This window comes from Nicotiana tabacum, chromosome 11 (assembly GCF_000715075.1).
Source record: "Nicotiana tabacum cultivar K326 chromosome 11, ASM71507v2, whole genome shotgun sequence".
Taxonomy (NCBI): domain Eukaryota; kingdom Viridiplantae; phylum Streptophyta; class Magnoliopsida; order Solanales; family Solanaceae; genus Nicotiana; species Nicotiana tabacum.
Window position 1 is genome coordinate 176,372,231 of NC_134090.1, and position 15,909 is coordinate 176,388,139.

Genomic DNA, 15,909 nt, shown 5'->3' on the forward strand with positions numbered 1-15,909 from the left:
TTAACTACCAATGTAAACAACAGAAATCCAAGGAAAACTTTGCTAGGAGTGGTGTTTGCAGCAGTAGTATATCACATCTGGATGGAGCGAAATGAAAGAAGATTTCAAAACCAGAGAAGAGAGGTCAAAGATAGAGCAAAAGACATTGTCATGCAGGTGCACATAATAGGACAGAAGAAATGTAAATGGACACCAATATTGAGTACACTAAATAGTTATCCTAATTGTAATTCATAGCAACTAGGATAAGAAAAAGACCCATAAGCGTTATGGGATCTTAGTAAGCAACCTTGGTTGTATAGGTTTTTGTTTATTGGTTTCAGTCATGAGACCTGATACTAGAGTCCAAAGTACAGGTGATGTAAATTGAAAAACTGGTTGAAATAAATTGTTCTTTCGACCAAATTTAAAAACTCCAACTTAAAACTACTCTCCAATTTGAATGGATAGTTTTTTTTTTTAATTTTCGTTTTTTATTATAAAATATTTTATTTTATTAATTTATAGATATTTAAATTTAAAAATAATAACCAATAACTAATTATTAACTAAATAACTAAATATTAACTACTTATGTCATGTGACTTTTATTTATGCTGCCACTTGGCTTAAGGAGAGAGTTTTTCCCTCTCCTTTACTAATATATAGATTTACTAATAATTAACTTATAAATGATAATATTATGTATATAATTTGAACAAAATCATGTATAAAACTTAAATTATATCTTAATTGAGACAGGTTGAGTCACTTCACTCCAATGTTGCTTTCATGTCAAAATTACTTTGTTAGAGAATAGACTTTTTTATAAGCTTTTCTTCACGGACCGTTGTATAAAGAATAAAAAACATTTTTTAATTTATCATCATCATTCTAAAGCCATAATAATTGTTGCAAAAAATGTAATGTTTTTTCTTCTAATAGGTCAAAATTACCCATAGCAGCCAGTCATTGTCAAACATATCCATTGATATTATTTCTTTTACTAATAATTAAATAGTTTTCTTGGAGTCCTTTTCATTATTAAATTATTATATAATGACAAAAGTTTAATACCTGTAAAAAATTTCCATCCTTTTGTCAATTTGCTCAAACTGATCATTTTTCCATCCCAACTCTTTTTTTCTTACTCCCCTGTTAAAGTCTATATCACAAATGATTACTTTAGTGGATGTAATTTTTTTAAACTTACTTTACAAGAAATTAACCTTCCATTTTCTTTGGAGTGAGAAAAAAAGCAAAAACATTAAGTGGGCCTTTGGACATAAGAATTGTAATATTTTAAATAAAAAAAAGGTGAATTTGTTTTTAAGTGAAAATGATATTTGAAAATTAGAGTTGTATTTCGACATGATTATAATTTTGAGTTGTTTTTTAAGTTTTGTGAGTGATCTGAGTGAAAATTTTTAAAAATAGATTTTTGGAGTATTTCATATTTTTATAAAATTCCAAAATTCATCTTCAAGTGAAATAAAAAATTTATAACCAAACACCAATTTCGGAAAAAAGTGATTTTTTAAATTAAAAAAAGTGATTTTTTTTTGTCCAAACGGGCTCTAGCAAACTTTACCTCTATATTCTTCACTCTTCGTACTTTTTTGATTAAAATATTCTTCACTCACAATAAACTCAAAACACAGGTAAATACTTACCCACATCGAGTATTTTCGTCAAATTATATTAACTCACTATAGTTAATTAATTTAATTAGACGAGAATGCACATAATTTATCATGATTAAATGATTAAAATCCATATACAAGACATATGTTATATATCTATTGGTTTGGTGTAAACACGGATAAATTATTACCCAAAACACATGTTTTCAAATATGGGTGGATCATATTGACCAAATGAAGGTTCTATAGCTGGAATCATTAATGAGAAGAGTCGGCAATATAAACTTCCAACAACCCCAGCTTCACCGGTGTAAAGGTCAAGTCTCTTGAGAAAAATTGGGGTGAGTTTTTCTGTTTTCCTTATAGCTGGGACCCGTTTAAACATAAATTTTTAAATATTTTTTGAAAAAGCTGATTTGGGTGAAATTTGACGTGGACAAGTTTTGATATATTAAAAAGTTCTTTTTTCCAGCTAAGAGTCCCAAATAATCATGATTTGACCCAAAAAAAAGGTCTTAAGTTATATTTGGGATTTGAAGTTTTGGTTTTCAAAGTCTCCCAAAAATTAGATTAATTTTATAAATAAACATATATTTTAATTAATTAATTTTTTTTTTATAAAAAAACTTCCAAATCTTATGGTCAAACGCCTATCTAGTACAACTGGAATGGGCACCTTGGACTAAGGATATGTTTGGTGTGGATAAAATATCTTTTAAGAGGAGGAAGAATATTTTTCGAAGTTTTCTTTCAACCCTTCCTGCCCACCCCCACGCTCACTTTTGAACTGGAATGAGCAATTTTTATTATTGCCAAACATCACACAAACCAAAAAAGTGCTTAAAACCTAATAAGCACTTAAAATAAGCGAATTCAAACACCCTCAATATTTTTTGTTTACTAACTAAACACCAGAAAATAATTTATTTTCCAAAATATAATTTTTGTAAAAACATGTTATTTCTTACCAAACACACCCTAAATCCAAATTCAGTGGCCAATTGCACATATATTTGCATAAAGTATCAAATTAATAGGATAATATTAATAAGGATTCATCTAATTGAAGTTTTTAATATTAAAGCTTTAAAAAGAAAACAAAAAAAGAAAAGCTTTAACATTGTCAAAATTTTCGATCCCACTTCAAATGTTTTCTTATCACTAAAGGGTTGTTTCGATCGAAGACAGGTAATGCTGGAATTAGTTATGCTGAAATTAGTTATTCTAGTATTATTTCTTATTAACTGTTTGGTATGTTATACTAATCCTCAAATTGTCAATTTTACTGTTTTACCTTGGGATTACTATTCGACCATCTGACAGTGACATGTATAAGTTATTTCGATATAATTTTTAATCATGTGATAACTTATTTCAGCATTAATAACCAAATAAGGGATAATACGATACTAAATTTTTATTCCAAAATTATTTTTGCTTATCCATCCGACCAAACGACCACTAAATATACAACTTCTGACCTCGTTAACTTTCTAAGTAATAGCAACACTTGTCCTACTATTTCAATGGTAGATTTTGGTTGAATAAAAGTTAATAGTACTCCAATTAAAACGAGTTTTTGCTTTGACAAAAGGAAATAGCATATCAAGCCTTCTAGATTGGGTGACAAATGAATTCAAACAAAGAGGACTCCTAATTATGCCTAATAAATACGTTTCAACGCTTTTCGGGTCAACCCGAATTTAAAACGCGTCAAAGGTTGTCCACATTGAATGTTGAACTTGAATTTCTTTCTTAGCTCCCATCTACTAAAGAGAATAACAAGAAAATCAAACAAATATATGTATAATATACAGTCAAACCTCTCTATAATAGCTTCGTTTGTTTCGAATTTTTTTGGTCGCTATAGTGAAGTGTTGTTATAGAGTACATATGTTATAACATATTATAATATTCGATTCCTGGAATAACTCGACTTTTATAGTAAATGACTATTATATAAGAATGTTGTTATAGAGAAGTCGGACTGTATGTATGATCTCATGTATAATATGAGTATAATTGTGTATAATTAACGGATAATTTTTGTATATCGACTATAAAAAATAAACAATGAACTTGACTGATTATTTGTATAGTATATGTTAGACTAAAATTTGTATTTCAAAAGGTATTTTTAATATATTATGCATACTTTTATTTAAAGTTACTAAAACTTTTTTTTAAATATAGTGTACAATCAAACCAAAACAAGTAAAATTAAATATAAAAGAGTAGTAATATGGAGAAGAAAAAACAAAGAGATAAAAAGAAAATATATAAAACAGAGAGAAAATGGTAGCCGCCTGTGGGGTCATATCTGATATCAAATGAATCTGCCCTCTATATTTCTAATAATTATTAACCTCACTTGCCCCCCATAATTTATTCATTCAATCAATTACTCCTGCATTATGAAGCTTCTTACGGCCCATTTGGCCATAAGAAAATTTTCAAACTTTTTCAAACTTTTTCAAAATTTTCACTCAAATCACTTATAAAAATTTGAAAACGACTTCAATTACATTCATGTCCAAATACAATTCTAATTTTTAAATATCATTTTCACCTTTTTCCCGATTTTTTTGGAATGTCACAATTATTATGTCCAAACGCCCACAAGGTTCAAAGCATGAAGCAACTCAAAATCTCTCTTCACGTGTAATTTTCAAGCGTCAAACAAAGTGGCATTTGTCTTTTGGAATAAAAGTTTCCTCATTTTTCTCCACTTGTCTAGGAGAAATCACTATTATATCCTCTACTATTTGCCTCTCAATAAATAAAATTATAAACAATAACAACGACAACAACCAGTAAAATTCCACTAGTGGAATCAGGGAAGGATAGTGTGTACGTATACCTTATCCTGACCTCTTGAGGTAGAGAAAATATTTTCGATATACTCTCAGCTCAAGAAAAATGAAAAAAGCATGAAAAGAAAGAAATAAATAATATATCAATACCAAATCAATAAAATTATAAACATAAAGGAAAAGTGTACTATGAAAAAACATAGTACTATAGTAAAAACATTGATATTTTCTTAATAATGCATCCAATATAATAGCCGCCTCTTCTGAATTTGTTGCTATATAAGTCCTCTCCCTTTAGTCTTTTTTTCACAAACTCTAACTTTGCCTTTCACTTTCATTCTTTGTAACCATATTAAGTGAAAGAGAAAACAAAGGGCAGGGAAAAAAAAATCTCTAAATATTTTTTTTACGTTCATTTGTGCAATTTTGAGGTATAGCACAAGGTTTTGAGTCTCGCGTGTCTATCATTTCATCACCAAGGCATCTTCGAACGATACAATCCTCCGCCTCAGGGCGTTAAAAAGAGCATTTGCATAGTTTACGAGTTCTTTTTAAAGTTTACGAGACTTAAAAAAGAGATTAGCCAGCGAAAAATTATACTGTATATATCGTGAACGTTGGCTCAACATGGAGCCGGCGAATCTCAATGGTTTGAGAGGGAGTAGTATGAGAGGAAGTATGAGAGGGAGTTTAAGGGCAAGTACAAGCAACTCAATATGGAGAAATAATGGAGTTGAAGTATTTTCACGTTCAGCACGAGATGAAGATGATGAAGAAGCTCTAAAATGGGCTGCTTTAGAAAAATTACCAACTTTTGATCGTCTGAGAAAAGGTTTATTGTTTGGATCTAAAGGTGCAGCTGCTGAAGTTGATATAAATGATCTCGGAATTCAAGAAAGAAAGACTTTACTTGAAAGGCTTGTCAAAGTTGCGGATGAAGATAATGAGAAGTTCTTGTTGAAACTCAAGAATAGAATTGATAGGTAAGTGAAAATAACTTTTTATCTATAGTTTGTTTTTATTTTGGAAAGTCTTAGCGCAACGGTAAGAGTTATCGTCGTGTATTATCGGAAAGCCGTGAAAATAATATTTAACAGAAATGTAGAGTGATGATAGATTCAATGTGATCCGGTGCTTCCCGAATCCCACACATTGCAAAACTTAGTGCATCGGATTGCTTTATCTACCTAAGTCAGCCCGGTGCACTAAGATCCTGCGAGGAAGGGCTCCGAGGAAGGGCCTTTACCCTTATTTCTGCGAGAGGTGGTTTCCACGGCTTGAACCCGTGAACTCCTGGTCATAGGGCAACAACTTTACCAAAGAGTTGCTTTTTTTAACGAAAAGGGCAGCCCAATGCACTAAGTTTCCGCTATGCGTGGGGTTCGGGAAAGAGCCGGACTACAAGGGTCTATCGTACGCAGTTTTAACCAACATTTCTGCAAGAGGCTGTTTCCACGACTTGAACCCGTGACCTCCTACTCACGTGAAAACAACTTTACCAATTACGACAAGCCTCCTCCTCAGTTGCTTTTTAACTCTTTTTATTTAACTGATATTTAATTTTGTTGGAAAATTTACAGAGTTGGGATTGATTTGCCATCAATAGAAGTGAGATATGAGCATCTAAATATTGAGGCAGATGCATATGTTGGAAGCAGAGCTTTGCCTACTTTTATCAACTTCATGACCAATTTTGTTGAGGTAATAATATGAATTAAAAAAAATTAAACATTTTAATACTTCATTTTCTTTTTGATTGAAACTAACTTTGTTCATTTTTCCAATTTTTAGACATTCTTGAATTCTCTTCACATCCTACGTAGTAAAAAGAGGCAAATTACAATTCTCAAAGATGTAAGTGGTATGATTAAACCATGTAGAATGACTTTGCTTTTGGGACCTCCAAGCTCTGGAAAGACTACTTTGTTATTAGCTTTGGCTGGAAAGCTTGATTCTGCTCTAAAGGTGAGATTTTTCAACCCCAAATATCATATATAAATTTTATAATAAAATATCTATCTAATATTTACTTATAATATAATTGAGTTCTCAATCTGCACGGGTCCGGAGAAGAGTCGGACTACAAGAGTATATTGTACGCAGCCTTACCCTGCATTCCTGCAAGAGGCTGTTTCCACGGAGTGACCTTCTGGTCACATGGCAACAACTTTACTAGTTATGCCAAGGCTTCCTTTCATAATTGACTTTACACAATCAGTAAATTGAAGCACGGCCTTGGACGATAAAGTTGTCTCTGTGTACCTATAGGTCTAAGTGTTCAAGCCGTGGAAGCATTCAGTAATACTTGCAGTAGGGTAAGTTGTTTACATCACACACCTTGTGATGCGGTTCTTCCCCGGACTCAGCTTAAACACAAGATGCTTTATGCACCGGGTTATACTGTGCATGTGAAAAATTATAAAAATTATTAAACATCCTTATCCAAATTCTTGGTTTCTCCATTGTGCTAGGAGATTAATAATTATTAAGTTTACTAATTCCACTGATGAAGGACAGTCACCTTTAATTACATTTAAAGTAACTTGATATTGTAAATTCTTTTTACATAGAAGTTAAACCATTTTATAAACAAGAAAAATAACTAAATATTTCCCTTTTGGTTTTGGAAATCAGGTTACTGGGAAAGTGACATATAATGGACATGAATTACATGAATTTGTACCACAAAGAACAGCTGTTTATATTAGCCAACATGATTTACATATTGGAGAAATGACAGTAAGAGAAACTTTGGAATTCTCTGCTAGATGCCAAGGAGTTGGCTCTAGATATGGTTAGTATTTTCTTATTGCTTTTTAAATCAAATTCAATTTTTATAAGTGATTTTTTTTTTTGCAGTAAAACATATAGATATTCATTTATTATTATTTTTTTCTTAAAACTTGTACAGAGATGTTGGCTGAATTGTCAAGAAGAGAGAAAGCAGCTAATATCAAACCAGATCCTGATATTGATGTCTATATGAAGGTAAACAAAAAGGGTTAATGAAATATACTAGTTTAATTATTATTCTATTGAATATTAGGGATTTCATTTTAAATTATTTGACAAGTGTTCACTAAAACACTTAAACTTTTTATTGGAAATGTAGGCTTCAGCAACAGAAGGACAGGAAGCCAATGTTGTTACAGATTATGTTCTAAAGGTAACATTTACAATATGCAGTTATATAATTCCCCTATACTTTTTACGAACGGTTTCTGTAGTCATCTTTTAAGTGACCCGATAATGTGAAAATTCTTTTACAATGTCAGCGTATAGAAATTAAACTCGTTTAGTAATAGTAATTTGCTTCTTAATTTCCATTTTGCAGATTTTGGGACTTGACATTTGTGCTGATACTATGGTGGGAGATGAAATGATAAGGGGTATCTCGGGCGGCCAAAAGAAACGTGTAACGACGGGTGAAATGCTTGTTGGACCAGCAAAGGCACTTTTCATGGATGAAATCTCAACTGGATTGGACAGTTCGACGACTTTCTCCATTGTCAATTCTCTAAGACAATCTGTGCAGCTCTTGAAGGGAACTGCTGTGATATCTCTGTTACAACCAGCTCCTGAGACATACAACTTGTTTGACGACATAATTTTGTTATCAGATGGCTACATTGTGTATCAGGGCCCTCGAGAAGCTGTTCTGGACTTCTTTGAATCCATGGGATTCAAATGTCCTGAGAGAAAAGGTGTGGCGGATTTCTTGCAAGAGGTATGTCTTACAATGAAGTATAACCTGCAAAGTTTGAGACGTTGAAGTGTGCGATCATCTTATCTAAAATTTAAATTGTTAGAGAAACACACTTTTGTATAGTTAATTATGTTTTCGACACGTCACTTCACGTGTCAATTTGATTCTTTTCATCGACCAAGCATGTGAAAATCCTTTTAGATAGTGCGTGGCGATTAGACTTAACCCAATACCTCTATCTGTTCTGATTATATGTTGAAGTGTAGGAACATCTCATCTAAAAGCTTAAACTATTCGAGGGAGCATATGTTTATATAGTTAGTTATGTCTTCAACAATGCCCCTCACGTGAGTTTCTTATTCTTTTTCATGTATCAAGCATGTGAGTATTTTTGACAATAGCTGGCAATAAGACTTAACTCACGACTTAAGTCTGTTTTGATACCATGATACCTTTTTGAAGTCTGTGACCATATCATCTAAATGTTTAAGCTGCTCGATGGATTTCACTTTTATATAGTGAACTATGTATAGAATACATTGGAGTAGACGAAGTTTTGATTCTAAATGGCAGACATTTTAAATTATTTCTTGCAGGTAACATCAAAGAAGGATCAACAACAATATTGGGCCAAGAAGGATGAGCCTTACAGGTTTATCACTTCAAAAGAATTTGCTGAGGCATATCAGTCTTTCCATGTTGGAAGGAAACTTGGCGATGAGCTTGCAATTCCATATGACAAGAGCAAAAGCCACCCTGCTGCTTTGTCTACTCAGAAATATGGTATAGGGACAAAACAACTGTTGAAGGTCTGCGCTGAACGAGAATATCTACTTATGAAGAGGAACTCATTCGTTTACATCTTCAAGCTCAGTCAGGTGATTACTTATTCTCTTTGAAATATATACAAGTGTTTTCCTTTTCATAACCATGTGCCAATTGTAATGATCTTTTTGTTTCTGTTATGTTTTCTCAGCTCGCGATAATGGCACTTATAACAATGACAGTCTTTTTCCGAACCAAGATGCCTCGAGATGATATGGATGATGGAGGGATATATGCTGGTGCTCTCTTTTTCGTGGTCGTTATGATTATGTTTAATGGAATGGCTGAGATCGCTTTGACAATTTTCAAGCTGCCGGTCTACTTCAAGCATAGAGACCTTCTCTTTTTCCCTTCATGGGCTTATGCCCTTCCCACATGGATAATGGATTCTCAAAATCCCTGTAACATTTGTTGAAGTTGGTCTTTGGACGTTCCTTACATATTATGTCATGGGATTTGATCCGAATGTTTCAAGGTAACGGAAGAAAAAAGACAGTCAAAACTAACAATAATTAGGAAGGGAAGCCTTGGCGTAACTAGTCCAGGAGGTCACTAGTTCGAGCCGTGGAAACAGCCTCTTGTAGAAATGCAGGGTAAGGCTGCGTACAATAGACCCTCGTGGTCCGGCCCTTCCTCGGACCCTGCGCATAGCGGGAGCTTAGTGCACCGAGCTGTCCTTTTTTTCGGCCTTCGAAATTTCATTCTTCCCATGATTATTAATCGAATCGACTATTGCTTTGCAGATTGTTCAAACAATTCTTGATTCTCATACTAGTACACCAGATGGCATCAGCATTGTTCAGATTCATTGGAGCAGTTGGCAGAACAATGGGAGTTGCTAGCACATTTGGAGCATTTGCTCTTCTTTTACAATTTGCATTGGGTGGTTTTATCCTTGCAAGAGGTATATTTTGTGGTATTTGCAGAAACTTTTTACTCGTTCAATCCGATGAATATTCATTTTCTGTTTTTTCCTTATGCCGCAGAGGATGTGAAGAAATGGTGGATTTGGGGTTACTGGACCTCACCATTGATGTATTCCGTGAATTCAATTCTTGTGAATGAGTTTGATGGGAAGAACTGGAAACATGTAAGTGTTTGTTAATACCTAATGCAACTCGCAAATAGTATATTTCTCGTATATGGATGCTCATACCACTCTAATTAAAATAGATTGCGCAAGGTGGAACCGAACCACTTGGAGCTGCAGTAATAAGAGCTCGGGGATTCTTTCCGGATGCATACTGGTACTGGATAGGTGTTGGGGCACTGGTCGGATTCACAATGGTCTTCAACCTCTTCTACAGTATTTCACTCGCTTACCTGAACCGTGAGTATATCTGATCTCTCTAATTTACTTTCCCCTTGAGAAGAAAAATGTCATGGCCTTAAGGGACTCTTTTAAAGGGGTTAATGCCTTATTTCTTATGTATCTGCAGCATTTGGTAAGCCGCAGGCTATGATATCAGAGGACAGTGAGAATGCTGATAGCTCAGAGGGAGTTGATTCTGTTACCGAGGGTGAGAACAAGAAGAGGGGAATGGTTCTTCCATTTGAACCACATTCCATCACTTTTGACGACGTTGTATACTCTGTTGACATGCCTCCGGTAACAATCCAGAATTTGGCACTAATAACAGTCGTGAGATTTTTCGTCTTTTTTATGAACTCACTTAATATTCTAATGACTTGCAGGAAATGAAAGAGCAAGGTTCAACTGATGATAGATTAGTACTTCTCAAGGGTGTGAGTGGAGCTTTTAGGCCAGGTGTTCTCACAGCTTTAATGGGTGTTAGTGGTGCTGGTAAAACGACATTGATGGACGTGTTGGCTGGACGAAAAACGGGAGGATATATTGATGGCAGCATCAAAATTTCTGGATATCCCAAAAAGCAAGAAACATTTGCACGTATTTCCGGTTACTGTGAGCAAAATGATATCCATTCCCCTTATGTTACAGTTTATGAGTCCTTGGTTTACTCAGCTTGGCTGCGTTTACCTCAAGATGTTGACGAAAACAAGAAAAAGGTCAGTGACTCTAAATTCTTTCACCATAATGATAATCTATCCTACAAATTGGTCGAACTTGTTATAGAACATGGCAGGCAATAACATTGTCGATTGATCACCTTTGTGCAGATGTTTGTTGAGGAAGTTATGGAACTTGTGGAGCTAACGCCGTTAAGATCAGCCTTAGTCGGATTGCCAGGAGTCAATGGTCTATCGACTGAGCAACGTAAAAGGTTAACCATTGCAGTTGAACTGGTAGCAAACCCCTCGATCATTTTCATGGATGAACCAACTTCAGGGCTAGATGCAAGAGCTGCAGCCATTGTCATGAGAGCTGTTAGGAACACCGTCGATACAGGAAGAACCGTTGTCTGTACCATTCATCAGCCTAGCATCGACATTTTCGAAGCCTTTGATGAGGTGAGTTTATTATGTTTCCAGGACAATAAAGCTAATTTTTTTTCTCCTTTCTGTGGAGCAACGCTCAAGTTGTCTCTGTGTGACCTATACGTCACAGGTTCGAGCCGTGGAATCTGTCCCTGATGCTTGCATCAGGCTAGACTGCCTACATCACACCCCCTTGGGGTGTGGCTGTGCACCGATATGCCCCCCCTCCCCTCGACATCTAATACTGAAGTTAAACATGGCTTTGCAGCTATTTCTGATGAAACGAGGAGGACAAGAGATATATGTTGGCCCTCTGGGTCGCCATTCTTGCCATTTGATCAAATACTTTGAGGTATGTTACTAAAGCAAAAGTTGAGTCTTTCTTTTCCTAGTTTATACAATCAAATACTAATTTTAGTTTCGTGTTGAATTCAGTCAATGCCTGGAGTTAGTAAGATAAAGGAGGCTTACAATCCAGCAACTTGGATGTTAGAAGTTACAGCCTCATCTCAAGAAATGATGTTAGGTGTCGACTTTGCTGATTTGTACAAGAAATCAGACCTCTACAAGAGGAACAAAGCCTTGATTGTTGAATTAAGTACGCTTCGTCCTGGTACAAAGGATCTGCATTTTGACACTCAGTTTTCACAGCCTTTCTGGACACAATGTATGGCTTGTCTCTGGAAGCAACACTGGTCCTACTGGCGTAATCCAGCTTATACTGCAGTCAGATTCCTGTTCACAACATTCATCGGACTTGTCTTTGGCACAATGTTCTGGGATCTTGGCACCAAAGTGTAAGTACTATTCACAATGAGACGTAAATAGAAACCTAACAAAAACCTCCTATAGTACATATGCTAAACTATTCGAGCTTTATTGATAACAGGAGTCAGAGCCAGGATCTTTTCAACGCTATGGGATCCATGTATGCTGCATGTCTCTTCCTTGGTGTTCAAAATTCATCATCAGTCCAGCCCGTTGTAGCCGTTGAGCGTACTGTATTTTACAGAGAAAGAGCTGCTGGAATGTATTCTGCAATACCGTATGCCTTTGGACAGGTGAACAGACAGTTATATTTCAGCCTTGACGTAACTGGTTAAGTTGTTGTCATGTGACCAGGAGGTCACGGGTTCAAGCCGTGGAAACAGCCTCTTGCAGAAATGCAGGGTAAGGCTGCGCGCAATAGACCCTTGTGGTCCGGCTCTTCCCCAGACCCCGCGCATAGCGGAGTTTAGTGCACCGGGCTGCTATCTTTTATACATATTTCAGCCTCAAAAAAGGGTTGATAGTAATCCATGAAAACTTCATTTTTCTTGCAGATTGTCATTGAAATACCTTATGTATTTGTACAAGCTGCTTTCTATGGTCTCATTGTATATTCAATGATTGGATTTGAATGGACTGCTGCCAAGTTCTTTTGGTACTTCTTCTTCATGTACTTCACCCTCTTGTACTTCACCTTCTATGGTATGATGACCGTGGCTATTTCCCCGAATCAAAACGTTGCTTCTATTGTCGCGGCCTTCTTCTATGCAGCATGGAATCTCTTCTCAGGATTCATCGTTCCACGACCTGTAAGTTCTTCAAACTCCAACATTTCCATATATTTCATCCATGTAAACTAATCCGAATCTCAAAAAATGACATGTTATCGTTCCCTTTCTTGGCTAAAAACAGCGTATTCCAATATGGTGGAGATGGTACTACTGGGCATGCCCTGTTGCATGGACCTTATATGGTCTCGTTGCATCACAATTCGGTGACCTACAAAACGACCTACAAAACGATCTTGGCAATAATGAAACTGTGGAACAATTCTTGGATCGTTACTTCGGGTTTAAGCATGATTTTCTTGGCGTAGTCGCAGCTGTGATCGTTGCATTGCCTGTTATGTTTGCCCTCACATTTGCATTGGCAATTAAGGCATTCAACTTCCAGAAAAGATAGACTTAGCCTACCAATCCAAAAGACTTACATAAGAAAGAATAGGTTATGTAACTCTTATGTATAGGTCACAACTTGAAGACCATTTCTTGTAACATTTTTTTTTTAATTATTACTATGCATGTTCTTCTATTATTTTTTTTATTGAGTTCCAAGTTTGTGTAGGAAAAATTAATTTATTAATGAGAATGAAACTATAGCAGCACTTTTGCTCTATTTTTGGCTTTATGTTCTCTTTGACTTCTCCTTCATTTCTAAAAGTGCTTTTTTCCTTTTTCAAAATAATTTAATATGGTCTCCTAACAACAATAACAAACCCTTTGGATTCCAGCCATAATTGGGGTCTGGAGGGTGTGAAGAGGGAAAGATGTATCAGCCCTATCCATATCTTAAGAGGACAGAGAGGTTATTTCCGATACTCGGCTAAAGAAAAGATGAAAAGAAGCAGTAGTGACAACAAGTAGTAATAACAACAAGATATTAAGAAGATTGAAGCCAAAATAGCTATTAAAAGATAGGTAGTCATATATATAATATGGTCTCATAAAAACAACGATAATATTATACCGTGATAATATTGCATGCGAACATTATAATTTGCATGTTATAGTATGTCACACCTCCTTTTTGCGCGCCCGCCCCCGAAGGGTTAATGCGCGAGGGGAGTTTTTCCAATTTAAGTGACAATATTCGAAAATGGGATTATTTATTTAATTCAGAGTCGCCACTTGGGAAAAGGTTTGGCTTTTGGTGTCCCAAGTCACCGGTTTATCTTGAATCCCAAATCGAGGAGATTTTCGTCTTTTCCAAATGAAGTCTGCGAACCAGAGATTCTAAGTAAGGAATTCTGTTGACCCGAGGGAAGGTGTTAGGCACCCTCGAATCCCGTGGTTCTAGCACGGTCGCTTAAATTGTTACAATGGCTAAATATCTGATTTAAATACATGTTGTGACTTATGTGCTTTTATTGAGTTTTAACCGCTTTTATTATTATCATTTTTATTTTTATAGAATTGCAACGTCGTGAAAATGTATCTCGAACCACGTCACAATCAATGCACCCGTAGTTGTTAACACATTTCGACTCCGTTGAGATTTGAATTTGGGTCACATAAATGCGCACCCGAATTTAAGAATGTAATTTGATTAAGTCGCGCCTAGAGAATCTAACGTGTTATTGTCTTCGGGGAGGGCAGTGGAATTCACTAAACAGCCCGTCCCAAATTCTAAGTATTTATTATGACCAATTATTGAGGGCCCCGCAATTTGCCTTTTTATTCGGCGAGGCTTGTCTCATTATTTTAGAAGGGTACCCTACAATGACTACATTTTTACTACATTTTATCTTTAAAGAGAAGGATGATGCCGAATTTTGCTGGTTTAGACAAATACGGACTGAATCCTTATTATGTTTGCCGAACCTAAACTTGTTTGATTACCTGATTGATTGTTCATGAGGTGAGGGCTACCGCATGCTTTGTCTTCAACAAGTGAATATGCTTATTAATTCGCTAAGTGAGATTGCAAACAAACTAACAACATATATTGAGTTATGTTTAACGACCTCCAAGTTCTATTCTTAACACTCTAACCTATTTGAAATTGATAAAAGAAATCGGCTGTTTTATTAGGAAAATTACTACTAATTGAACTCAAAAATGATTATTAGTTTTTCTCAACAATCATTACATCATTTCGAAAAGAATCTGTACCGAAACCCAGTATCGAACCTGCATTGGGACGAATAAACTGACAGGAGAACTGACATTCATAGCCATACTCTTAATGTGACTGTATGGGAGTTTGTTTGGGATACATTTATCCCGGACCCAGTACCACAGTTTTGTCAATTCAGTGGTCTAGGCAAAATACATACAAGTGCTTACCATGACTCTATGTTATACAGTCATACTAAATCAAACAAGTGTTATACTGAACTGAATGTATACTAAATCAAAACATGCTGTCTATGTCATACTGTCATTACTGTTGAGCCATGCTATCTAACAGTTCATCTTTAAACAGAAATGTATGCTAGTTTATACTGTGAGCACGTGATTTTTGTTTTACGCGACAATCACTCCAAAAGAAACAAAATAATAGCAATTGGTTTTTACTGTACATTTGCTGGATTTTTACGTGGCATTTTTTGTTAGTTATTTGTTGATTTTGCCCATGGTTGTTTTATTCAAAAAATAAATATAAAAAATATATATGTCTATATGTCGTGTGAACCGCAATCTGTTTATTAAAAGAAAAATAAAATATGTGCGTCCTTCATTGTATTTTGTCATTAAGTGTTTAGTATAATTAAATGTTAATTGTGTGATAATTGTTGTCCAATGTTTACATGGTATTATTTGGCAAATTATTTTAAGGATTTAAAAAGAAAAAAAAAGAAGGAGTTTCGGACTTGGGCCAGTCCGGTTCTTAAAACAAAACAAGCCCAAACAAACTCAGCCCAAACCCCATGTAAACCCGGTCCAGACCAGCTGGCCTCAGGGGGCCTTCCAAACGACACCGTTTTACTGCAGTCTGATATGGGCCGTTGATCTCAAATTGATCAACGGCCAAGATCACATTCCCCGTAACCCACCAA

The 15,909-nt window shown here is 35.3% G+C and overlaps 1 protein-coding gene across 1 annotated transcript; it reads left to right on the plus strand.

The window, feature by feature from the left end:
- The first annotated feature begins 4,743 nt into the window (after window positions 1-4,743).
- On the plus strand, window positions 4,744-13,526 carry LOC107820570 (pleiotropic drug resistance protein 1-like). Its single transcript, XM_075225764.1, is given in 21 exon segments — window positions 4,744-5,418; window positions 6,016-6,136; window positions 6,227-6,400; window positions 7,070-7,229; window positions 7,347-7,423; window positions 7,548-7,601; window positions 7,770-8,162; window positions 8,738-9,019; window positions 9,118-9,342; window positions 9,344-9,441; window positions 9,710-9,870; window positions 9,953-10,056; window positions 10,140-10,296; window positions 10,406-10,575; window positions 10,662-10,994; window positions 11,106-11,396; window positions 11,632-11,715; window positions 11,799-12,160; window positions 12,253-12,424; window positions 12,686-12,940; window positions 13,044-13,526. Coding segments are annotated over 21 exon segments (4,299 nt in total). The 5' UTR covers window positions 4,744-5,062; the 3' UTR covers window positions 13,314-13,526.
- The last annotated feature ends 2,383 nt before the right edge of the window (window positions 13,527-15,909 follow it).